This window comes from Calcarisporiella thermophila (assembly GCF_041956535.1).
Source record: "Calcarisporiella thermophila strain CBS 279.70 unplaced genomic scaffold VTP21scaffold_6, whole genome shotgun sequence".
NCBI classification, from domain to species: domain Eukaryota; kingdom Fungi; phylum Calcarisporiellomycota; class Calcarisporiellomycetes; order Calcarisporiellales; family Calcarisporiellaceae; genus Calcarisporiella; species Calcarisporiella thermophila.
In genome coordinates, this window is record NW_027192196.1 from 1,024,188 (window position 1) to 1,048,317 (window position 24,130).

The 24,130-nt window shown below is 47.6% G+C and overlaps 8 protein-coding genes across 8 annotated transcripts; 3 read left to right on the forward strand and 5 right to left on the reverse strand.

The window, feature by feature from the left end:
- Positions 1 to 190: 190 nt before the first annotated feature.
- Positions 191 to 612, reverse strand: VTP21DRAFT_10167 (uncharacterized protein; the record flags this gene model as incomplete). Its single annotated transcript, XM_069389473.1, has 3 exons — positions 191 to 204; positions 277 to 475; positions 550 to 612. The coding sequence occupies 3 exons, from the start codon at positions 610 to 612 to the stop codon at positions 191 to 193; spliced, it is 276 nt and encodes a 91-aa protein (XP_069253893.1).
- A 622-nt stretch (positions 613 to 1,234) lies between these two features.
- Positions 1,235 to 6,151, forward strand: VTP21DRAFT_10168 (uncharacterized protein; the record flags this gene model as incomplete). The annotated part of the gene is made up of 10 exons (XM_069389474.1): positions 1,235 to 1,443; positions 1,517 to 1,636; positions 1,710 to 1,818; positions 1,888 to 2,166; positions 2,231 to 2,449; positions 2,522 to 2,608; positions 2,672 to 5,600; positions 5,671 to 5,762; positions 5,834 to 5,951; positions 6,024 to 6,151. The coding sequence occupies 10 exons, from the start codon at positions 1,235 to 1,237 to the stop codon at positions 6,149 to 6,151; spliced, it is 4,290 nt and encodes a 1,429-aa protein (XP_069253894.1).
- An 8-nt stretch (positions 6,152 to 6,159) lies between these two features.
- On the reverse strand, positions 6,160 to 6,634 carry VTP21DRAFT_10169 (uncharacterized protein; the record flags this gene model as incomplete). The annotated part of the gene is made up of 2 exons (XM_069389475.1): positions 6,160 to 6,333; positions 6,599 to 6,634. 2 exons carry the CDS (start codon positions 6,632 to 6,634, stop codon positions 6,160 to 6,162), a joined length of 210 nt encoding a protein of 69 aa, XP_069253895.1.
- A 301-nt stretch (positions 6,635 to 6,935) lies between these two features.
- Positions 6,936 to 7,744, reverse strand: VTP21DRAFT_10170 (60S ribosomal protein eL15; the record flags this gene model as incomplete). Its single annotated transcript, XM_069389477.1, has 3 exons — positions 6,936 to 7,528; positions 7,610 to 7,627; positions 7,738 to 7,744. The coding sequence occupies 3 exons, from the start codon at positions 7,742 to 7,744 to the stop codon at positions 6,936 to 6,938; spliced, it is 618 nt and encodes a 205-aa protein (XP_069253896.1).
- A 521-nt stretch (positions 7,745 to 8,265) lies between these two features.
- Positions 8,266 to 11,970, reverse strand: VTP21DRAFT_10171 (uncharacterized protein; the record flags this gene model as incomplete). The annotated part of the gene is made up of 18 exons (XM_069389478.1): positions 8,266 to 8,427; positions 8,490 to 8,590; positions 8,653 to 8,745; positions 8,807 to 9,011; positions 9,073 to 9,093; positions 9,178 to 9,230; positions 9,298 to 9,416; positions 9,488 to 9,667; positions 9,746 to 9,820; positions 9,889 to 10,034; positions 10,102 to 10,209; positions 10,276 to 10,445; positions 10,545 to 10,659; positions 10,727 to 10,930; positions 11,007 to 11,107; positions 11,178 to 11,429; positions 11,493 to 11,725; positions 11,798 to 11,970. The coding sequence occupies 18 exons, from the start codon at positions 11,968 to 11,970 to the stop codon at positions 8,266 to 8,268; spliced, it is 2,511 nt and encodes an 836-aa protein (XP_069253897.1).
- A 271-nt stretch (positions 11,971 to 12,241) lies between these two features.
- On the forward strand, positions 12,242 to 13,670 carry VTP21DRAFT_10172 (uncharacterized protein; the record flags this gene model as incomplete). The annotated part of the gene is made up of 9 exons (XM_069389479.1): positions 12,242 to 12,509; positions 12,600 to 12,645; positions 12,702 to 12,796; positions 12,874 to 12,941; positions 13,015 to 13,155; positions 13,218 to 13,249; positions 13,312 to 13,413; positions 13,473 to 13,549; positions 13,606 to 13,670. The coding sequence occupies 9 exons, from the start codon at positions 12,242 to 12,244 to the stop codon at positions 13,668 to 13,670; spliced, it is 894 nt and encodes a 297-aa protein (XP_069253898.1).
- A 342-nt stretch (positions 13,671 to 14,012) lies between these two features.
- Positions 14,013 to 17,443, reverse strand: VTP21DRAFT_10173 (uncharacterized protein; the record flags this gene model as incomplete). The annotated part of the gene is made up of 9 exons (XM_069389480.1): positions 14,013 to 14,187; positions 14,259 to 14,440; positions 14,514 to 14,596; positions 14,664 to 15,330; positions 15,394 to 15,543; positions 15,607 to 15,683; positions 15,764 to 16,390; positions 16,465 to 16,987; positions 17,054 to 17,443. The coding sequence occupies 9 exons, from the start codon at positions 17,441 to 17,443 to the stop codon at positions 14,013 to 14,015; spliced, it is 2,874 nt and encodes a 957-aa protein (XP_069253899.1).
- A 231-nt stretch (positions 17,444 to 17,674) lies between these two features.
- VTP21DRAFT_10174 (uncharacterized protein) lies at positions 17,675 to 23,927 on the forward strand (the record flags this gene model as incomplete). The annotated part of the gene is made up of 5 exons (XM_069389481.1): positions 17,675 to 18,383; positions 18,447 to 18,811; positions 18,911 to 21,314; positions 21,380 to 23,238; positions 23,334 to 23,927. The coding sequence occupies 5 exons, from the start codon at positions 17,675 to 17,677 to the stop codon at positions 23,925 to 23,927; spliced, it is 5,931 nt and encodes a 1,976-aa protein (XP_069253900.1).
- Positions 23,928 to 24,130: the final 203 nt, after the last annotated feature.

Below are 24,130 nucleotides of genomic sequence, written 5' to 3' on the forward strand. Positions count from 1 at the left end.
CAGGATGAAATAACTGTTGGTACATATATTTCATGCGCTTTTTCTTCTCAACATCCACCAAGAATGCATCGTAATATATTGATGATCCAAAATTTTTTATTATTTAATCCGAAAAAAAATAGAACACTCTTTATCTAAAAAAAAATTGCCGCCGGTAGATAACATCTCATGCAAATGGTTGAAACTCTGCCTAAAAACCACCCCCTATTTGCAAAGCGAGTATAGAATTTAGAATCTAGGATGACATTTTGAAAGCAATGTCGAGAAATGACTTACCAATCTGCTCAATCATAACATCCAGGGTATCGCCGTTTTCCATCTCCAGCTCTTCGGGGGTGTTTTCCGGCTGGATACGTTCACCGTCATAGAGAAACCGGACCGAGTTTAATGATTTGCCCTGGCGCTCGCAGTATGCCGTCATTAGGCGCTTGAGTGGTGTAGTTCTCTTGATCTTGAAGTAGACTTCATTGTGATCCTAGAAAAAGGATAAAATGAGTTGGAGCTGCCAGCACGAATTCCCGAGCAATCTAGTTTTCATTGTCAACTTACACTTCCCACCACCTTGATGTTAATGTGCTCCACATCCGGCTTCTTTTCTTGCTGTTCTGACATGATCCTGTTAGGTTATGAAAAAGATATTAACCTTTCGTGAGATTTCATTTTCGGCTTCTCCAGGATGCTTACACTTGCTATTGATGATTGATCAGCAGCAGATCTTCGATTAGTTGGTGATCTTTTTTTGTAGTAAAAGAAGTTGGTAAAATTTTGGAGTGGTCGACGTCATTAGTTTTGGGTGTGAACGTGGCACTTCGAAAGCGTCCCGATTTTCTGACCCCAGTTTCTATTCTCTTCGTTTTTTTTTTTCCTTTTTTCATCCTAAGCCCATCCGTGATCGCCACCATCATTTCAGTTGGCTGGCAACATTAGCTGATTAGCTTCTTCATCTCCTATTATTTTATTTGTGGTTTTTTTGGTCACTTTTAAAATTTTCATCAATTTACGCGTACGATCGGCTCTCATTTTTTGTTGGGTAAGTGCCTGTATTTAATAGACTGAAAGGAATTTTACACAATATTGTCTGTCTCGGGATATTGTCGTTCATTCTTTATGCATGCACTCTCATTCGATGGATGTATTAGCGGATTGCCTCATCTGTTGTATTTTAGTTCATTAGATTAGTCGGTGCCCCCCGAATTCCCATTGTTGCAAAGTCGTAAAATATTAGGTACGACCAATGAAAATCGACGAAATCAATCGCACTGCCACTTTTAGTTGGAGTCCAGTGCAGCATCTTCCGTACATTGCCACGGGTACGGTTGCTGGCGCGCTAGACGCTTCATTCTCGAATACAGCAGAGCTTGAGATTTTCCATCTCGACACTCAAAAAAGATCATCAAGTGGGGGCGAATTAACGGCTGCAGGAGTAGTGCAGAGCAGTGCCAGGTATACTTTACTGAGCGATGTTTTCACGCGACATCTGATGTCTAATCCCTTAATTTTTTTTTGTCATTGCTAGATTTAATGATTTGGCATGGGGCCATCCTACCGCGGATAGGCCTTACGGTATCCTCGCGGGTGGTCTAGAAAATGGTGAGCTCAACTTGTGGGATCCCAAAGCTATCCTTGAAGGAAGCGGGTAAGTGAATTTGCGTGTGATGAGTTCTTATTATTTTCAATGGAATATAATCATTCATTAATTTCCACTCCAGGGATCAAGCTCTCATTCTGCGTAATACATCTCACACTGGCTCGGTGCGTAGTCTTGATTTCAACCCCTTCCAGCATAGCCTTCTAGCATCTGCAGCCGGTAATGGCGAGGTATGCGTTAGAATATAAAGTTTTCTATACAAACTCTTCTCCAACCCTTCTCGGTATACTCTTTCCCAGATTTTCATTTGGAATTTGTCAAACCCTGCCAAGCCATACTCGCCTGGAGCGAGATCTCCGAAGCTCGACGATATTACATGCCTTGCATGGAATTCTCAAGTACAGCATATTCTTGCTAGCTCTTCGACAACAGGGTATACTGTCATTTGGGATTTGCGTAATCGCAAGGAGGTCATGCATTTGCAGTTCAGTGGTGCCTCAGCGATGCCTATGGGTATGGCAATGGGTGGCGCTGGAGGCCCACGTGGCGTGACAGCAGTTGTCTGGAACCCCGATATGGTATGGCAATCATCAATAGATATATGCACAATAATTACAGATATACTTATAATATTATCTGTAGGCCACTCAATTGATCACTGCTTCAGAAGATGATTCCAACCCTGCTATCACTATGTGGGACCTGAGGCATGCTCACTCCCCCGAAAAGGTGCTCAGCGGCCACACCAAGGGCGTTCTCTCCGTCTCATGGTGTCAAAAAGATTCAGATTTGTTGCTTTCGTGCGGCAAGGATTGCCGTACTATCTGTTGGAATCCTAGAACGAGCGAGAGCATTGGCGAGGTAATATATTTTTGACTGCTAATTTTATGAGACATGGTACTTAGGAGTGCTCTACTATCTATATACAATCAGCTACCTCAAAGCGCAAACTGGTCGTTTAAGGTCGATTGGTGCCGAAGCAATCCTGACTTGTTCGCATCTGCTTCATTCGATGGAAAGGTATGAATGGCGAATTCAATCCTAATTGTGGGCTTTTTCTAAGTGACGAGTTGGTCCATTTAGATTTCCATTCACTCGCTTCAAGGAACCGGGGCTAGTGAAGAGGCTGCTCCTGCCCCTGCCGATCAGACAGCTTATGATCCTTTCTCTACTCATGCTTACGTAGCCCCGACCACCCCTGAATTCACACTCAAGCAGCCTCCTAAGTGGCTTCGTAGACCCGTTGGTGCCTCGTTTAGCTTCGGTGGTAAGCTGGCCATGTTTAGCAATAAAACCAGCGTGGCACCACAGGGAACTCAGGTCACCCAGGCACCCCACCACACTGTTTCCATTGCAACACCTGTAACAGAACCTGAGCTCGTCAACCGGACCGCACAGCTAGAGGCAGTCAATGGTGACAAGAACGGCCTGAGCAGCTTTTGCGAGAAGCGCGCGAGTGAAGCCAGCAACGAGGAGGAGGCTCAAAGCTGGAAGGTGCTTAGTGCACTGTTCCATGATGATGCGCGTGAAAGACTTGTGAAGCACCTCGGTTTCAACAAGGAGACCGTCGTGAGCCATGTATCTGAAGCATTAAAGAAATTAGATCTTAAGGATGTGAAAACAGCACCCAAGAGAGAGGCGGCCAAACCAGCTCGTCAGGCCGAGCCTAAAGCCACTGAGAACGGCGAGCATGATGCATTCGCTCAAGAGGAACTGAAGGAGGAAGCGTCCGAGCCGAAGGCAGCCGATGGTCAGAATGTGGTGGAACCGAGCGAGGAAGCAAACCAAAAGCCTGCTGGAGAGGCCGGTGATGTTAAAGCAGAGGAGCCCGACTTTTTCGGTGGAAAGCCGACCGATTCGGCAGCCGATCCCTTCTCCAACCTCAAATCTCCCGAAGAGGCGAACGTGGCCGTGCCAGATGCCCAGCCATCGATGGAGGGACTGTCTGTCCTCGGGGCACCCAAGAGCCCCTTCAATATCTACCCCTCCAACGAATCTGAGGTGGACCGTTCCATCACCCGAGCCATTGTCATTGGACACTTTGAATCTGCTGTGGAGGCGTGTCTTGCGACAAATCGCCTTTCCGAAGCACTGCTCCTGGCCATCTGCGGTGGCCCCGAGCTCTTGGAGCGAACCCAGAAGGCCTACTTTGAGCGCCAGACCGAAAATATACCTTACCTCCGTCTCCTGCGAGCCGTGGTTAGCCACGATTTGGTTGACGTTGTCAACAATGCAGACATTGACGAATGGCAAGAAGTTGTTGCAGTGCTTTGCTCTTTTGCCCGCGCAGAGGAGTTCCCCTCCTTGTGCGAAGCACTTGGTCTTCGCCTTGAGCAGCGGTGGCGTGAGCTCTCTAGCCGCCGAGGTCCTGCTGCTGATAACCAAGCAGCTGCGATCCGTTACCGCCAAAGCGCTAGCCTCTGCTACTTGGCTGCCGGAAATCTTGAGAAGGTGGTCGGGCTCTGGATTGCTGAGGTCATGGAGGAGGAGATCAAGAATCCGGCCCGCGATTCCACCGCGTACATTTCAAAACACACCCGCACCTTGGAGGATCTCATCGAGCGGGTGACCGTGTTCCGTCAGGCGATCGAGTTTGTGGATCAAGATTTGACCGCTCAGCCTGCTGCTGCGGGCGAAGGCGAGGCACAACCCAATCGTAGCGCCAATTTCAAGCTCGCGCCTCTATATGAAAAATACTGCGAGTATGCGGAGCTGCTTGCCTCTCAAGGCTTATTGACAACGGCAATGAAATATTTGGAGTTGACTCCACCTGAATACCGAAAGCCGTTGTCCGTGGACGTTGATCTCGTTGGTGTGATCAGAGACCGCTTGTATCACTCTGGTGGCAGTGCAGTGGCAACCCAAGTCCCTGCTTTCCCCTTCCAGACCTTCATCCCGCAGGAGCAGGTCGACCAGTCTCAGCAGCAACAGCCGCAGCAACAGCAACCATTGGCGGCGACAGCAGCGGAATCCGTGGCTCAATACGACTACTCTCAGCCGGCGGCTGTTGCAGCTACTCAGCAGCAACAGTATGGCTATGGTCAACAGCCTCAGCAACCATCTGCCATGTACCAACCCTACAATCAACCGGCTCAGCCACAGGCTACCATGGTCGATCAACAGGCGGGCTATGGTGCGCAGACCACCCAGCAATCCTGGTACCCCCAAACACAGTCCAGCGCCATGTACCAGTCCACCAATGTTTCGGCCGCATATAACACACCCTATGGATACACACAAGGCCAGTATGGTGCACAATATGGGGACATGACTACCCCCGCCGTTCCCCAGCCCCCCCCAATGGCCGGGCAACAGTTTGCCACGGAGAGCAGTGCGGTGCGCGAACTCCCTCCTTCTCAGCAGCGCAATACAGGTGCGTGGAACGACCCACCCATGCTCGCTGCACAAGAGAGAAAGCGTCAGACATCAGCAACAAAATCCTATGCTCCCATCACCGCTCCATTCTCCGGCGCTGGGCCCGTAAACACCCCCACCTCACCGGGCGGAAGTGTGGTTCCTCCACCCCCGCAATCAATGTTGAACCGCCCCCCCTCTGCCGCGGGCGTCACCTCACCATATGCGCAGAATGCTCAAGCTCCACCTCCCCCTCCTCCTGCAGCCGGTATGATGGCAGGCTCTCAGCAGCAGCAGCACCAGCACCAACAACAGCAGCACCAGCCAATGTATGGCCAACATTATCAACCGGCAGCACAGCAGCCTCATCCATATGCCCAGTCAAGCCCAACTCCTCCCCCACCCCCCGCAAAACCTGGTGCCCCACAACCCATGTACGGAGCTCAGGCCCTTGCCCATCAGCAGCGTTCATCTACCCCGCAGCACACCATGTCCCCTCCACCCCATCACGCACAACAGCGGCAACCTTACGCAATGTATCAGCAGCCTTACCAGCAGCAGCCGCAACAACAACCTCAGCAGCAGCCGCAACCGCCCGCAGCGGCTAAGCCCAGCCCTCAGGCCGCCCGGGCTCCTAGTCCCGAAAAGAAGCGTCACCGTGAGTAGATGGAATTTGGGAGAATGATGTTGGGATGTCAATCTAATTTCTCCGTTTGTCTTTGTATTAGCCGCGGGTGATAGATCGCACATTCCGGCCGCCCACAAGCCAATCGTGACCGTCCTGTCCAACGAACTTGCTCGTGCTCGGCAAAATGCTCCGGTAAGAAATGGGCGGTGCCCACCTAATTGATTTGCACTTTCTGTGTCCTAATGCTGATCCAACTTGGATAGCCCCAGCAAAAGAGGCCTTTGGATGATGCAGAGCGACGCCTTAACATTCTCTTTGATCTATTAAACAATGAGGAACTCTCAGGGCCTGTAATTGAGCAATTACTATTATTGGTGCAGGGTAAGTCCTTTCTTTTGTCCTGGCTTGACTTGTATGCCCAGAGATACTAATTCTTTTCGGCCGATTGATTAGCTCTTGAGGCGCAGGACTACAACACTGCTTCGCGTATTCATGTTGACTTGATCACAACTAAGAGCTCCGAATGTGGACAATGGATGGTGGGCGTGAAGCGCCTGATCGATACTCCACGGGTGTACTAGATTTTAGATCACGTTTGCCAAAGGATTTCCATAGGATGATGAGGAGAGGTTGCTAGATGAACTTCAGTGGCTTTACTTTTATTTTCTTTCCTTTCTTTATTGGCTTTCTTTTTTATAGTATAAGGGGAAGTTGGGGAAGATTGGGAAGTATATTTTTCTTCTCTTTCTTTTTGGTTATATTTCTATTATTTTGTCATTTCATGTGTTCCCTTTTTTTTTTCTCTTCTCTTTCTCCTTATTATTATGGTGTGAACACTGAAAGAAGAAGAAAAAAAAATAAAAATAAATATAAGTGGGCTTTATATAAATCATTCTGTTCTCAATCCCTTGAGGCGAGGAGAATGCCGAAATATCGCTGCGAAGGGTCGCTTTGAGAAGATGATTTTGATCTAAAATGGAAGAAAAGTACACTTAGGGAAAACTGACAAAGAGGTCCAGCCAATTTACTTGGCTATAGTTTTCGATAAGGTCGAGGAAGTGCATTGCAGTTAGAAGTGTGTTGTGCACATACATGATCCAAAAGTTTGGTCCAAAGGGATAATGGTACAACATTATTGCAACATTGCAATATTGCAATATTTGCATTCTATTTTGAATACCTTTAAGTACTGACAGTGAAAAGAGATATTGTCCCTCGGTCACGACTGTTGGAGTCGGGGGAGGGGCAGCGCACGGTATTGTATTTTGAATTAAAAGTTTTATTTTTGTTTCGCGTCGTCTCCTCAAATGAACATAAGAAAGCGGAAACAAAACAAAAAAGGAGGAAGAGGGAACAAAAGGCTTTTTAGCGGTAGCGGCGGAGGGAGAGGGTGTTGTTGCGGCGCCAGTTGGCACGACGACCTCCACCCTTCATGTTGTTGAACAGATGACCACGGCCGGCAATGCCACGAGACTTGCGTCCGATGGCAGTGAGACCACGGGCCTCGCGGTGCTTGTGCACGGGGTTGCAGATCCAGTTGATGCGGGGGTCGCGGCGGATGGCCTTGTGGTTGGGGTCCACCAAGATGACCTCGAAATACTTGTAGGTGCTGTCGCTGTTGATCCAGTACGAGTTGAGCACGCGCAAGTTGCCGCAGCGGCGGCCAACACGCTCCTCGGCGGTGACGCGGAGGGACTTCTGGTACTTGAGTTGGGTGACACCCTGGCGCACAGGCTTACCGTAGGTCTGACCCTTGGGGACGGGCTTCTTGCGACCTCCACGGCGCACGCGGATGCGGTAGATGACATAGCCCTGCTTGGCCTTGTAACCAAGACGGCGGGCTTTGTCGGGGCGAGAGGGACGCGATGCACGATGGATCACGTTCAACTGGCGGTACTCCCAGCAGCGGACGCGGAGAAGGAAGCGCATCACATCGGACTGCTTCTTCTTGTAAAGTTCTGCAGGATGGAGGGGAAGGGGCGGGATAAGGGTGAGTTGACAATTGAATTAGATCTGACATTATAACTAATGAAATTTACCCTCGAGATATTTGTAGGCTGAAAAGTGTAGTTAGACAAACAGGTGGAAACAAAGCGATAGGAAAAGCATAAAATGATATATTAGATGATCGGCGAGCAGAAGAGAAATAAAGCCATCGTCAACTTACCACCCATGATGGACAATGGCCTAATGAACACCCCGATGAATCCATACAAAAAGGATAGAAAATGGTTAATAGAACGCATAGAACATCGAGTCCATTCATATCGACTCTTGCTTGGATGCCCATCCTAAAGATGATGTGGATAATAGGACGGATGGATGCTACTCACCTTTCTGTCTTGGAGTGGAAAGAGGAGGAATCGTATTTCGAGGGCCCTGTGGATTTTGTTGTTAAATTTGACAGTCACATGTTTCAGAGCACTACTATTTCTTATATTTTTCCCTTCTACTCACTTTCAAAGCCATCTCCAATTAAGTTTATTAAGTGACTCTGAAATTCAATATCAAACTCAAAATAAAAAAAAGGTTATTGAGAGGGAGATTCAAGTGGGGTTAATGGGACAGTGTGGTTATAAAAAATAAAGTGAAAAAGTGAAAAAAATAAAGGAATCAACATATTTGATATTTACTATGTTTCTTCTAACTGAAAATCAAATATAGTGTAAAAAAGAATACAGGGCTTGGTATATCATCAGTGTTCTTCAAACTCCTTCAAATAACTCAATACACGCTTTTTATCGATCACACCCACGTATTTGCCAGTGTGAACAACGCAGAGATAGCGCAAGCCGAGCTTAGTGAAGAGCTCCATCACCAACTCGACGGACGCGTTTTTGTCTACTGCGAGTGGGGCCTAATCACGCAACGATATTGATTCAGAAAAGGGCCAGTTAATCAAACTAGTGCACAACTCACATTATCCATATAGGGGGTGAAGTCGGTAAGGGGATCGGCGGGATACTGTGCACCGCGCTTAAAATTGCACAGAACGGTGTCGCCGGAAGTGTTAATGCGTTCTGAAAAGAAGCAAAGATATGAGTGCATTGAGGATGAAGGATGCAAAAATAAGCATGCTAACCTAGGGCATGCTCAAGTTCATTGCATGCAATGTATCCGACTAAGTTCTCGCCTTCCAGAATGGGGATGCCGGAATCACCGTATCCGCAGTCAACTTAATGTTTAGACGGTTTGTTTAATGAAGAGTTCACAAGGTTCAAAGGAATAGCAATTACCCATTCGAGCAAGCTTGGTCCTAAGTTGGCTGACAGTGTTTGGCTCGTTGACATCAATCGTCTCGACAAAAGTCTCGACAATGTCGATGGTGGATTTATGATGAATATGCTCGTGTTTGTTGTCAAGGTATGGCAACCCATTTAGTTCTATTAGTTCATCATAGATGCCGTGGGGAGAGAGAGCGTCCGACACCCATTTTGCGATCTAAATACAACAGTGTTATCATAAAGGGCACAAAAAAGCCAGAATGACAAAAGGGCATTACCATTACGGCTATCATGATTGGCTATTCAATAGAATGGATAAGTGGATTCAATTAACACAAAGCTGCTCAATTATTATTTAAAAAAAATTTCAGTTGAGGGCTTACGAGAACGTATGTCAACCCGCCTGTCAGCTCGAACATGATCACAACCAAAGAGACTGCAACCGCGTACAAAAATGTTAAAAAAAAATCCAAGTTGAGAAACTAGCTAAATATCGTGCTTACCAGTTGTCCTTGTTGCCCCTGCAAGTGTAGCGGCTGCCCCTACAATACCATATACACCAGGGATCACGCAGCTTCCACTCGAATTACAGCTAGAAAATACAGAGCTATCTGGGAATCGCCTAAGGGAAAGTTCAAGTCAATCTCAATAAAAAAAAGTATTTCAAAATCGTTCCAGAATCAGACTACATACATGGTAAGATATTGCATACAAAGACCGACAAGTCGCCCTGCAATGCCGCCCATCGTAAGCGAGGGAAGGAATATACCGGCAGGAACACGAATTCCGAACGTGAAAACAAGGAGGATTGAGCGAATCAAAAATGTTTGTAAGAGCAGCTTCACAACCGGCCACATTTGGCTAATTTGATTTCTAAAATAGAGGAGTTCGATACATTCGTCAGAATGCTGCTAGGATTTAAACCAGTAAAACTAAATTAGAAACACTTACACGCATAGCCCTTCGTTATCATCTGAGGGGGAGCATTCGTTAAATAGCTCGGAGGCAAGCTCGGTGAGGCCCATTCTACGGGATAAGTATATCATGCTAGCACAACTAGCTCTTCTGAAAATTAGAGTAGCAAATGTCTTTACCGTGTATAAGGGTTCCAAAAGCTGACTACCGCCGTTACTAGCGTGACCACAAGAACTTCGGCGACAGGATATGAATTTAGCCATGAATTGCGGCGGAATCGCGACCAACCTATGTTGACTTTAGTAAACAGTACACCGAATAAACCCTAATCGGGTGCATATCATAAGTTAGAAATTTTACAGCTTCATACTCCAAATGCGAAATTTATCTACCCCAAAGATCCCTAGGATGAGGAATCCGGCAAGTTCGAAAAACTTCCAATCTCTATCATATGTCACTTGAAACATGACTAGCTTTCCGGTTCGGAAAGGATCGATGAGCTAAAAAAAGGGGGGAGGGACACTATTTTAGAAAATTAAGCAAAAGTAAAAAGTGTTATTCATTACCTTTAGTGTAAAAGCAGCAATCAAAGCGCAGAAGTAGCTGCGAATCATAGTTTTTGCTGGGAAATAATAACTGACTTCCTCAAGAGAAAAGAGAACACCACCAACCGGGGCGGCAAAAGCAACCGCAACTCCAGCGGCAGCAGAAGCAGATAAGATTTCACGACGCTTGCCTAATTTTCCAATTTAATAGATCAGACAGATAAATACGTTAAAGTTTTCCTTGGTTTTAAAAAGCACGTGAGCAAAATTATAGCGAAAGGGAAAATAACCTTCATTCTTGTTGTATTTGGTAAAAATTCTAGAGGCAATATTGCCGACGCAGCAGGCCACATGCACAAGTGGCCCTTCTTTGCCAGTATTAAGACCAGATGAGACAGAAAAGCACTGCGGAGCGAAAAGATTTGTTAGACTCAAATCCTCGAGTGTCAGAATACATTTTAATAAGATTTACCAAACCAATCGCTTTGACCCAAAGTGTCTTAATGCCAAGGAAACCTCGAATAACGAACCCACCCAGTATGACCTTCACCTCTGGAATACCACTTCCAGCAGCGTAGTAAGAAATCTTCTTCTTATGGGGCAAATTGCGCGACTTAGTCGTGTTATGCTCAGCGGTGTATTTAACCATGAGAGCCGCCATAAAGCTGAGGCCAACCTAGTAGATGGGCAACAAGAATCGTTAGCTTCGAGTCATTCTGGTATTGAACGTTCAGGATGAATGGGTTGCTTACCGCCCACATGATATAGAAGAAAAAATCTACCAGTATGGGGTCGATGTTAGTAGAACTAGTCGCCTCCGACCAAGAGACCCATTCGGGGCAAAACTCGTTCCCTGATGAGATCAAGTGGAATAAATTGGTTATAGTGAAGATTTTATAGAAGCGAAAGCGGTTTTACAATACCCGAGTGATTCCAGCAACAAAACTTGCGGTTAAACCGAAAATTGGTTGTGCAGTAGCCATTCTTCAGGTCGGTCAACCATTCAGATACGATGGATATCAAGGCAGCAATACACGCAGTTATCACTCCGGTAATAGTTACGAGTAACCAAGCCTGTGAACGATCCCAGACATTTCTCCAAGCAGCTCCCAATCCTTTAAATTGCCGCATTTTACGCACACGAATGCGTTCTTTAACATGATCGTGAATCCAATCTAGTTAATAACCATTAGGACTGATTAGAATTGGTCACATAAAGTAACTGGGAGTTGGCTTACCTATCGTCGTATAGTCATCTACCCACACACGAATGCCGTTGTTTTCTTCGAGAATTGCCTGCCTATCTTCATCGTATACCCCATTGCGTCGGTGTAGCCATCGCCTTCCTTTTTCACGGAAAGAGCGCGAGTCTTCAGAATGCGAGTGATGTCGCTTTTGGGAGCGGGCGAACTCATCGGAGGACAATGACCGCACTGGATGCCAGATCCGATGCCGACGATGCAAAGTGTTTCTAAATAGAAACAATAATGTATAAAACCAATTACACATAGATTACCACTTCGAGAAAGACGTAGATACTTACTCGCCTACATTGACATTCTGCCCAAGAACAGAGTCATCAAATGAAACGCTGTTATATGTACTAGTTTGCCTAGTTCCTAGCAATGAGGTTTGTTCTGTGGCTTGAATGTTGCTCTCCACATCACGGAGAGTATCCGTTTCGAGCCTATTGTCTATATTCGAGGAATCCCCCATCAAGAATTGTGTGGAAATGGTATGCAATAGAATAAATCAGTTCGATGAGTTATTATAATTGAAAAAAAAAAAATCTATCTAAACATTTATAATTTATAATTTAAGAATGAGCAAAAAAATACCGTGCGTTTTCTATTAGAACGTGCTTAAATGATCCAACTTTCTGAGTAGGGAACTCGGTGATCAGCGGAGAATCAAAAAATTAGAGAAAGAGGTGGCGACTTCGGTTTTTCCCTCCAGACTACTTTCGAACAAAAGCTGTTTATCCACTATGAAATCTCTTATTCGCTTCTCACTTGTTCACAACGTCCGCTCCTTACATACTTGCAGACCAGTTCTTTATCCCAGCATTTTCAGCGGAAAGCTGCAAACGCCTGCTGAAAAGCACATTACTGGAGAAGGAAGCAATGAAGGGCTCCCTTCAAAAGCAAGCGGCATCATCAACTCCATTTTGCATGGCTCCAAGCAGGCGAAAGATGAAGATCACCAGACGTATTCGAAGCTTCTTGCACGCGGCAAGTATGTTCACGAATTGCAGAGTACGTATAATCTGACGTGCTGGAAAGGAGAATCCGATGCTCTTCGAAACAATGGTGAACTATCTAAATATGATATATATTACTCAATAGAACATTGTGTCAAACCCGAACGCGTCGATGACTATATCGCTTTAATGTAAATGATTATTTACTTTTACTAATAATCACAAGTATTAAATTTACTCGAGCTAGTTCTGAATATTTCCCACGGATTGCTAATGACCCTGAGAACCAAATCCATCTAACTGGGAGCTGGCAAACACAGATTGGAGATCTGGACTCATTTGGTAGAACGCTGTGCTTGTAAATTCTATTTCTTTTCTATTAATTCACACGTCTTTTTTTTTTTCTAAATCATCAATAGTTCACATTTGGGAGTTTAAAGGATATACCGGATATCATAAAACAATGGACCGTCTCGATAGAGATCAGGTAAGTCTGCGCTGGATTTATTAAATGCATCTTATATTGATAAGCTTATTTTTTTAAAAAATAAAAATTAAAGAGCTATCAAAATTTCGAGAAGCAACTTCGTCCGATGTTACGTTCTCGCGATAATCAAATTTGCCTGGAGTTTGCTTTCTGGGCATCGAGCCCGCCGAAAACCACAGGTGGAGTATACGAACTTCGGTCGTACCTCCTTCGAGTAAGTATATGGGTTTCAAAGTGTGTTGATTAGAGATATTTACCGGATATTTTCGCCATTAGCCTGGCAATTTATTAGAATGGGAGACAAACTGGTGAGTCTTGTGCGTACGTGCAATTTCTCTTTTTTTTTTCTTGATTTATTGGTATTCAATAGGCGGAAAGGCCTCGAGTGTCGCCGCCAATTCTGTGAGCCTGTAGGGGCGTGGTTTTCACAACTGGGAGCACTCAACTATGTTCACCACATGTGGTGCTATCCGTAAGTTGATTCGATTTATTCTTGCACAATAGTCCGAGAACTAACCAATTTTAACAAAGTGATCTGGAAAACCGCAAGATAACTCGCGAGCAGGCTTGGAAAGTGGATGGGTGGGCGACTACAGTGTACAATACAGGTAGCAATATTTATGTTTATTGTTTCTGCTTGCTCATACTTACATTTGGATACTAGTTCGATTGATTGATACCATGAATGCCTCCATTATGAAGCCACTACCTTTCAGCCCTCTGAAGTAAGACATCTGTGGAGTCTCTGTTGCACCACTTATTATCTTTAACTCTCCATGTGACCTTATATTTTATTTTCTCGTGACACATCACCCCTCTCTTAATTCTATGTAACTTTGGAAGAATGGGACATTTGAGTGATGTATCTTTCTTTTATTGGAAGCGAGCAAGAGTATCCTGGAAACTTGGCTCATTATTCAAGATTAAAAAAATAAAAAAGAAAAAAAAGGAAAAACTGATATGGAAAAATTCATACAAGCATTGAAATATATATATTAAATATTGCATTGTATATCTGCATTTATGCTTATTGTGAACTGAACGTCAACTCTTACTGCAGCAGACAGACATTTAAATCGCGCCTTCTTTGGCAAGTGGAGCATAGAAAAATCCGGCGACAAGCACCAGATAAGAGAGGATAAGGATCGAGCCCTTGAAGTAGTTGCTCTTGCCCTCTTGGTATGTATGAACTAAGAGAAATACGGAGAAGATCAGGGAAAACACATCCCACCGAGGAAACACTAGCCTGTCGAGCAAGAAAGCATAACAAACTTGTTATATCTCATATGCTTGAACAATAAAAAAAAGGGCACCTACGTGAATGTATTGCGCAACAGCTCCTTCTTTCCCCAATTGATCCAGACTGAAAATGCTACCATCGCAGGAATCTGCAGTAAAATGACCTGCAGAGCATAAGCTGAGCCGATCTCCATACTGAGCGCCGTATTCCCATAGAGAGCAAAAGCAATTGCATTCATAAACTCGGTCACATTGGGCACCTAATAGAAGGCGGAAATCAACAGGCTATGAAGCAAATGCGATACAGAGAAAACGGAATAGGTAATTGCGTACCAGAGCAAAAATGGTCAGACCAACAAACTTTTCATCGATGGAGGGAGACATTAGAATGACATCCACAGTATCAACAAGAATCTCTATAAAATCAGAGTTGTATACATAGGTTAGTGTCTTATCTAACATGAGACTATTTAGAGCACCTGCCTGCTACAATCGAATATAGCACGGTACATGCAAGTAGCACAATGGCACTTTTGATCTTGCCCCAATTTGGCGAGTCATGTCCCGAATGGCCTTCATCGTCATCGTCGGGTTCCACTTCGTGGCGAATGGGCAATCCAGACAATGAGGAACTCATTTGATGGCCCTGTTGTTGCTGTTGCTGTTGCTGCTGCTGCTGTTGTTGTTCTACAGACATTGCATGACTAGCAACGGCTGCTGCAATCTGAGCGACGTGTGCTATCGTGTCTATTCCAGGAATGGACAGTGAATGTGTCTCGGATCCAGCTTCACTTGCATTATAAGTGCCCCCAGTGCCATCTAACGTACGAGAGGACGAGGGTGCAAGTGTGGTTGTCCCTAATTGTGGGTTTTGTTGTATCTGTTCGTCGTCTGTTTGTTTATATGTATTGTTGATAGGATTAGATTGGTTATCTACACCCATATAGTATGTGTGAGTCGGCATAGAGTTCTCTTGAGTGCCGTTTCGAGCATGGTTTTGCTGCTGCTGGAAATGAGGTATCACATGGGCCAAAAGGCGGCGATAAAGAGACAGATCCCTTCCATGAACCCAGCCGTCGTTGTGATGCGATGAGTGCCAAATGTGGCTGGCATGTGTACGCAAGCTGAACCAAAGAGCAATAAAATAGGCCTAAATCACACCATATTCATTAATTGCGGATTGAAATTAGGAATTTAACAAGTTCTCGCATACCGAAGGAAGTACCGCCGCGCAAAAGTACATTAGAGGTTTAACATTGCTCTGGTAGAATGGGTCAGTATTGGGCGATGGCTGGGAGTAGAAACAACGCTTGCACTGCCAAGGCTCTTGAGAGGAAACACATTCAGTGCATTTCATTTCAAACTGTTGATGTGAATTGAAGGGTTAAGTGGAGTTTGAGCATAAGAATATAAACTAGAATAATACCGTGCCGTATATTTGATAGATAAGCGTCGGGGTAAGTGATCCAACCAAAGCCATGATAAGCATAGTTGCAGTAACACCTATGAAAAAAAAAAATGAGCACAAAACCAGAGGTCAGCACAACTCTGCTCGAATTATAGGGCCGCGTACAAGTAATTACCTGCACTTTTCGCGTTAAATCTTTGTTCTTTCCTTTTTAGGCCTCCTGCCACCATAGATGAACCAGGCAAGAGTAGGACACCCGCGAGTAAACTTCCAATTATACTCCCCTCGACCAAATTTGCTTTCCCGTCCATCAGCGCAAAGGCATATAACACGATTTCAATGACACTGCCGAAAGTAGCGTTGATGACCGCTCCCATTCCAAGCGATGATTGAGCCGAAATGGAAGAGACCGCCATGCCAATAAAGTATGACAATGGAATGACGGATACAATTGCTAGTGTGAAAATGACGCCCGGTTGCGCAAAGAAGGATTGATGATTGCTCCACGGTGCAAGCACGTATTCAGCAAAAATGGTGAAAAACACAACCGACATCAGATTAATAAATATGATGTTGATTCCATCGTACGTATATTTATAATATTGAAATCCAATGGCTTTGTACGTGCACAATAGAATAACTGAAGGTCGGGTAGTGATGATGGTGAGAGACGAGCCAGCGCGAAAGTGGAGTCGAAGCGGATATCGGCGGAGGTGGCGGTTCACTTGATAGGTGAGCTTTGCCATGGGAATCGTAATAACCATAAACCAGCAGAGGGTCGAGACAAAATACAGCATCGGCGCTTTAGTATTGCGTGGAAACAGTTTAGCATGTCGGTAAAATAATTATCAATTTAGAATGGAGCGGTTTACATACCTATGAGAACAAAGTACCATATGTAAAATACAACACCACCAAAGCCGAGCTTACAGAGACTCTTAAAGCAGCTTGTAGGACTTTTTTTCAGGCTTTGGTCTTGTGACTTCATCTTCTTCTGGCTACCAAGCAGAGCATCACGTTCAGTGGGACCCGAATCTTCACCACGCTCAAGCTGCTCTAAATTTTCTGCGTTTCCAGGCAACGAGGATTCAAGTTCAACGCGGCCCAGATACTTGCCGAATGGCCAGAAGAGGTACCCAGCTAGCTCCTTCATCACTCTTCCGTATTCCTGGCCACCAGGGGTAAGCAGCAGGGCCGCAGCAACCACTAAACTCACCAAGCACATCCACCAGCCAAAAAATAGACACCAAGCGATATTGCCCGGATAAAGGTAGAGTTCAGGAGAAGAGCTTGGCAGTGAATGTAGCGCGTATTTTGCATTGCGTACCACTGAGCGCGATTTTTTGTAAAGCGCGGGCTTCCATAATGGCAACCCGAATGGATGAGTAATGTTGATAGCCTACAAAGGGAAGAAGGTCATTCGATTAAAAATGTAAATAAAGTACGCATTGATTGCAAATTTTACATCTTGTCTGTCCTTAATCGTCATTTCACGTTCGCTTTCCTCATCGTCCTCCTCCTCTTCATTCAAAACTCTCTCATTTTGTATATCCTCCTCTTCCTCTTCATTTTCTTCATCTCTATGACGTCGGTGACGCCTCCGCCTTCGCTTGCTAGAGCTGTGATCAGAGGTATCCTCTTCATCTATATCCTCACTGTTATTGGACCCGGAAGTTGAACTAATCGACGGGGAACGGTGAGACGAGCGACGGGAGAGCCGATGAGAGGACTGACGAGTGCGTCGTTTGCGCAAGCTGGGTCGCGTGGTGTGGGAAGTAGTAGCAGACCGAAGCGGCAGCTCACGCTCTGAACGCGGGCTGGGGCGATTCTCTAAATGCAACGAATCACCCCCCATTAATATAATGCAATTAAGAGGAAAAAAGGAAAGGAATAACTATAATTTTAAGAAATTCTGTCTAAATGAATTTTATAAGGGCCATTCAAATGCATTTTGCAGTGACGTAGAAATCCCGTTCTTATCCCGGATTGGGATTATTCCTCTTCAGCGTTTGTCTCGTTTTTATCGCTTGCCGTTTTTTACACAATAACAAACAGAAAAGGGTGGTGGTGGGGGAAGCCTAATACAATGAATGATCCACCGGTATCTTCGAGCTCAGAAGATATAACCAATCCTAAACCAAGCCCTCCTAATGATCAACCGCCCGCAACCACTATGCCACATGCGGAAAATGCCAACAGTCATTCGCTATCACCATCGCCAAACCTTGATCGCATGACAAGATCGCAAATAAAACAGGCGATCATCGATACCATGGCTCCTCAGATACTCGGGTATAACGTCGATGTACGGAATGTCAAGCGCCGGCGAAAAGCAGCCGATGCATTGGACGGCAACTACTGGAGGAGCTTTAGTTTGCCATCCACGCCATCGAACGCGACACCCGACACGGGCACTGCAAACGGAAACGGCGAGGAAATCCAAATTCAACGAAGTGATCGTGATTTATCTGCAAGTGATTCATTTAAGAGGCGATCTAAATCACCAAACGTTTCTTTCTCAATTAAGAAAGAAGTTTCATCGACTACCAAGCAGGCCATTGAAAATTCCCCATCGTCTCCATTAGCAAAGCGTCGCACTGAAGCCGATTTGTCATCTTCAGGAAAAGCAACAGAATCACACGCCTTATCCGCTTCCCCAAATACCCCTACTCCATTCCAAAAAATCAAACGTGGGCCCGGAAGGCCGCGCAAGTATCCTCGACCCGGTGAATCTCCTGTGACCCCTGTGCCGAACGGAGAAAAGATCAGCTCAGCTCCATCCTCAATGTCTGAAGGTAGCTTAGCAATCTGTCAAACTCTTTTTCCCCAATTATGCTCATACTTGTCATTCTTCCTAGGAAAACAAAGTTCTGATCGGAGAAGGACTAATGGGCGACCTGGCTTGAAAAAATCTGCCAAGTCCCCTTATAATATGACTCCTTCGCAAATCCCACGAAAGCGTCGAAGACATTCTAGCTCGAAGCACCAACAGGATTCACCCTCGGCTAGCCCAGTAGATTCTATACAAATAGAGGATACACCCACCACACCACTGGGCATATTGCGCAACGAATGGGCCCGCGAGCGAGAATCTCAGCTACAAGTTGTATTTAATAATCATGATTCTTTGGTCCGCGAATTGTGTCATTTAGAAACGAGCATTAGCATGCTGGAGTACGATCCAGAAGCCATGAAATTAGAGAAAAATGAGAGTGTTTCTCAGGTATTTTGTTTGTTTGATTTATATTATCGGACGCATCCGAAAATCATCTTTGCCCTCTCTTTCGTTGCTTACCTTTTTTTATTTCTCTCGCACACATAGTACCTCAAAACATATGATTTATGGTCCAAGCTTTCCGACCAACTGTTGAATTCATCACAAAATAACAGCAGATTCAGTACACGCCGTTCCGTAAACAGGCATCGGGATTCGCTTGTAAATATGCTTCGAAAATCAATCAAGCGTGGAGGGCAAGTCTCCAGTGCACCCGTTGAACCATGCTGTCCAGACGAGGCTATTTTCGACCCGTCAGTCCCATTTTTACCCCCCACACCAATTGCACATCTTGCGGGCAAGAAGAAAGAATTCGGCAGTCTCGAGAAATTGCTTGCTTCGTTCGTGACCTTGGATGAGGAGGAGATGACCCCCGAGCAAGCCGACGCTATTGCAGAGCGTGAGGCAAGCATACAAAACCGCATAAGTGCGTTGCGGCGCGAGGGTCGCCTGCTAGTACCCATGCGAGCGTTGAGAACAAGCTCCGAACCAGAGCGCCCCAAAACTCATCGTGACTTCATGTTGGAGCAAACATGCTACTTATCCCACCTGGTGAAGGAGGAAAGGCGGATCCATATTGCTCGCGCCCGCAAGCAGGCTCGCGCGGTGGAAAGGTACTTTGAAGCCCGACGGACCCAGGGACAACGGGACCGTAAGCTGGAGGAGAAACGCGTTCGTAAACTGGCCAAGTGGACGGCCGGCGAGGTGAAGAAAAAATGGCGCGAGGTGGAACAAGTATTGCTGGCAAGACACCGTGAGCTACTGCAAGAGGAACAAGAGCGAGCCGGAAAGCGCCATCTGAATATGATTCTGGAGCACTCGACCCACATGCTTGGAGTCCAACAGAATGAGCTACGACGTCGCATGCTACTTGAGTTGAATGGCGATCCGTCGCAGGATGACACGATGCAATCCTCCCCCCTTCTGGAGGAGGATTCGGAATCCGATGAGGCTAGTGCGTTAGAGCCTTCCCATAGCGATGACGAACTCCACAACCTCCGCGTTGAGAAAGATATGCCGCTGGAGCAGCTATTAGAGAGATACAGGGACTATATCGATGCTGCTGACGACGAAGCGACCGATTCCGGAGAGAGCTATCAGACTGAGGTCACGAACGAAGATGCCCCATCCGATAATGACGAGAAATCGAGCGACGAAGAGGCGGAATCACTACGAGATGACAAGCTCGACATTGCATCCGTGGAGAATGAGGATTTGGCCGGATCCAACACCAATAATGGAGTGTCTGTAGAAGCACAAGATATCTCTTCCTCGTTACCAAATAAATCTGCCTCGCCGGAGGCCGCTGCCACTCGCGTACATGATTCACATGCATCCCTTGCCGAATTGACCGCCGAGGATGGCGATTTAGATATGGCCGATGCAGAATACCAGATGAATATTGAAAAGGAGGCGCAGGCTGAGAGCGAAGGATCGCTGAGTGCAGCTGAAGCAGATACCGAGGATGATGAGAAAGAGCTGGGGGGGCTCAATGAGGACGCAAATATCCCCATTGAGCAACTTCTGGAAAAATACGGATATCCTGCTGCTTCCGACGCCTCTATGTCGTCGCCGAGCGAGTCGGAGATGGAGGAGATATCCATAGAGGAAACAAAATCGGAGGATGGCTCGCCATTGTCGAACGATCTCGACCCCGAGTTCCAGGTGCTCGACACTCAACAGGAAGAGTTGCTGGAAGGAGAAAGCTCGATGGACGAGGTGGAGGCAGAGACCGAGGACGATGATGAAGAACTGCGTGGCCTTGCTGACGATGTAGACCTGCCAGTGGAAGAATTGCTGAAGCGATACAACTACGGTGCAGAGTTGGAGGCAAGCGATGCTTCTGGTGAGCTGGAATTAGATGATGGTGGTTCTGACGGCGAAGAAGTCTCGCTCTCAGAGGTATTATCCACGGACGATAAGTTGGTGGAGCCAGCTACAGGAGAAGAAGAGGCGGAGACTCCAGCCGAAATCCTTGAGCCACCCGCGCAGCCACTTGGCCCTGATGCTCAAGATGCCGAACCCAGTGCTGAAAAGGCAACTCCTCGAGTCTGGACCCCTCTAAGCGAGAGGCTATTATCGCCGGCTGCTGCCTTGTCGGAGCAAAACGAGGCGGACGACTCGGATCGCACTGAAACCGACTGGGGCGATGGGGATAAGGCTTCGCTGGCCGATGTGGATATCGATGAGGACAAGGAGTCTATTGTGTCGGCCCGACGAAGCAGAGTAGTGGAGCCCGTGGATAAAAGCTCCCCTAGTGTGGGAGGAGACAGAGCCCTGGTACAAGCCCCCACGGGAACCACGCTCTCCACCGCTAGCGTCAAGACGAAAGTGCCGTTTTTACTCCGTGGGACTCTGCGTGAATACCAACATGTTGGCCTCGACTGGCTGGTCAGTTTGTACTCGGCAGGTATGAATGGGATTTTGGCGGACGAAATGGGTCTCGGAAAAAGTAAGCTCTCTGGAATTCAATTAAGCATTGATATTTTTATTAAGTGGACACACTTATTTTTACAGCCATCCAAACAATCGCGCTTCTTGCGCACTTGGCGTGCGAAAAAGGCGTGTGGGGCCCACATCTGATCGTCGTGCCGACCAGTGTGATGCTAAACTGGGAGATGGAGTTTAAAAAGTGGTGTCCCGGCTTCAAGATCCTCACGTACTACGGCAACCCGAAAGAGCGCAAGGAGAAAAGGGTGGGCTGGTCGAAAGAGAACACCTTTCACGTATGCATCACGTCGTATCAGCTAGTCCTGCACGACCAGAGCGTCTTCCGGCGGAAGCAGTGGCACTACCTGATCCTCGATGAAGCACACAACATCAAAAACTTCCGCTCGCAGCGTTGGCAGGTGCTCCTGAACTTCAACTCGCGCCGCCGCCTGCTGCTCACCGGCACACCGCTGCAGAACAACCTGGTGGAGCTCTGGTCGCTCCTCTATTTCCTCATGCCCAACGGCGTCACCGCGGGCATGCCGGTCGGGTTCGCAACCATGCGGGAGTTCCAGGAGTGGTTCTCGCACCCCATCGACCGCATGATAGAAAACAACGACGAGATGGACGAGGAGACGCGGTCGACGATCATTAAACTCCACACGGTGCTGCGGCCGTATCTGCTTCGGCGCCTCAAAATCGACGTGGAGAAGCAGCTTCCCGCCAAGTACGAGCACGTCGTCTACTGCCGGCTGTCGAAGCGCCAGCGCTTCCTCTACGACGACTTTCTATCGCGCGCCAAAACTCGCGAGACGCTGGCCTCGGGCAACTTCATGTCCATCATCAACTGCTTGATGCAGCTACGCAAGGTCTGCAATCATCCCGATCTCTTTGAGGTCCGGCCGATCCTCACCTCCTTCGCGATGCAGCACCCGGTGTTCAAAGGCTATGAGCACATCGAGCGGCTCGTAAGGAAACGCCTATTGCGGCAATTCGATTTCGTGTGGGAGCGGCCGAACCTGGCCTCGCAGCAGTTGATTCTGACGCTCTTGGAGCCCACCCTCTCCGCGGCGGCGGCCCTCGCGTACAACGAGCTCAGCACGGCCCCCCTTTTTAAGGAAGAGATAGCGCGCCACCCGGTCGCATCGGATGTCGGTACAATGGCGCTATCGGACTCCGCTCGCTACCACGATATCAAGGCCCATTCCCTGTGGCTGGCGGAGAGGTCGCGGCTGGCCACCAGGTTGCGATGGGAGCGCATGGAGCGATTGAGCAACATGCGCTGCAGCTATCGGCCTATCTACGGGGCAGGTCTAATCGACCTCTGTCGTCGGGTCGGTTCGAGGCAGGCCGGCCACCCGCCCGTCCTCGAAACCTTGTCGCTGGTGATACCCTATGAGGCGAGGGCGGAGGGGATGGACGAGCTTGTGAAGCAGTACGCCTTTGTGACCCCGCGTGTCGTCGCACGAACCTCGTCTCCGCTGCTCTCCTCCGGCGGCCTGTTGGACGCGCCCCCCCCGCCCGAGATGCTGATGGAGATGCGCTCTTGGCGGGATATCTTCCACACGTCCCGCTCACAGCTGCAGATTGCTTTCCCCGACAAGCGGCTCCTCCAGTACGACTGCGGGAAGCTGCAGAAGCTCGACCTCCTGCTGCGCGAGCTCAAGGCGGGCGACCACCGCGCGCTCATCTTCACGCAGATGACGCGCGTCCTCGACATCCTGGAAATCTTCCTCAACCTCCACGGCCACCGGTATCTCCGCCTCGATGGTGCCACCAAGGTGGAACAGCGCCAGATTCTCACCGAGCGGTTCAACAACGACAAGCGCATTCTCTGCTTCATCCTCTCCTCGAGATCGGGGGGGCTTGGCATCAATCTCACCGGGGCCGACACGGTCATCTTCTACGACTCCGACTGGAATCCATGCATGGACCGGCAGTGCCAGGTAAAAAAAAAAACAATCCTCATTTCCTTCGCGCCGATCCCGCCCCTCCTCTGACTCTGAGTGTCTTTTTTTTTCACTATTCGAAATAACAATAGGATCGGTGCCACCGTATTGGGCAGACGCGTGACGTCCACATCTATCGGTTTGTTAGCGAGTTCACGATTGAGGAGAACATGCTGCGCAAGGCGAATCAGAAGCGGATGCTCGACAACGTGGTGATCACGGAGGGATCCTTCACGACCGAGTACTTCCAGAAGATGGACTGGCGCGACATGATTGATCCGGCAAGCCTCCCGCCGCTGAACAACGAGCCGCAGGCCGAGGGAAAAGAGGAGGCTGGCGGGCTCTCCGCCCTCGAGTACGAGCAGGCGTTGGCCGCGGCCGAGGACGAGGCGGATGCCCAGGCGGCCCGGCTGGCGCGCACGGAGATGGACTTGGATGTGGAGGAGTTTGCGGAGGTGCCGGCGGCGGAGTCGGGGGGCGACCTCCCAGCGAAGCGGGCAATGGCCACCTCAGACACTTCGACCCCCGCGACGCCCGTCCCCGTGGTGACCCCGTTGGGAGACAAGGAGGAGGAGGAGGTGGAGGTGGAGGTGGAGGTGGAAGAGGAGGAGGCGCTGGACTCCATTGGGCACATCGAGGACTACATGTTCCGTTTCCTGGAGCGGGAGCTTGGGATGGTGCTCTAACCGCGGCATTGCGTCCCCCTCATGGGATGACGGCCCCTGCACGACCGTTTCTTTTCTCCTTTGATGATACTTTTTCCTTTTTGTTTGGTGTACAGAAAATATTGTTTTTTTTTCTCCTTTTCCTTGTATTTATTTTTGGGCCCTTTTTTTTTCTTTCTTTCTTTCTTCCACTCTTCTTTCGATATTAAAGATTAATTTACTTA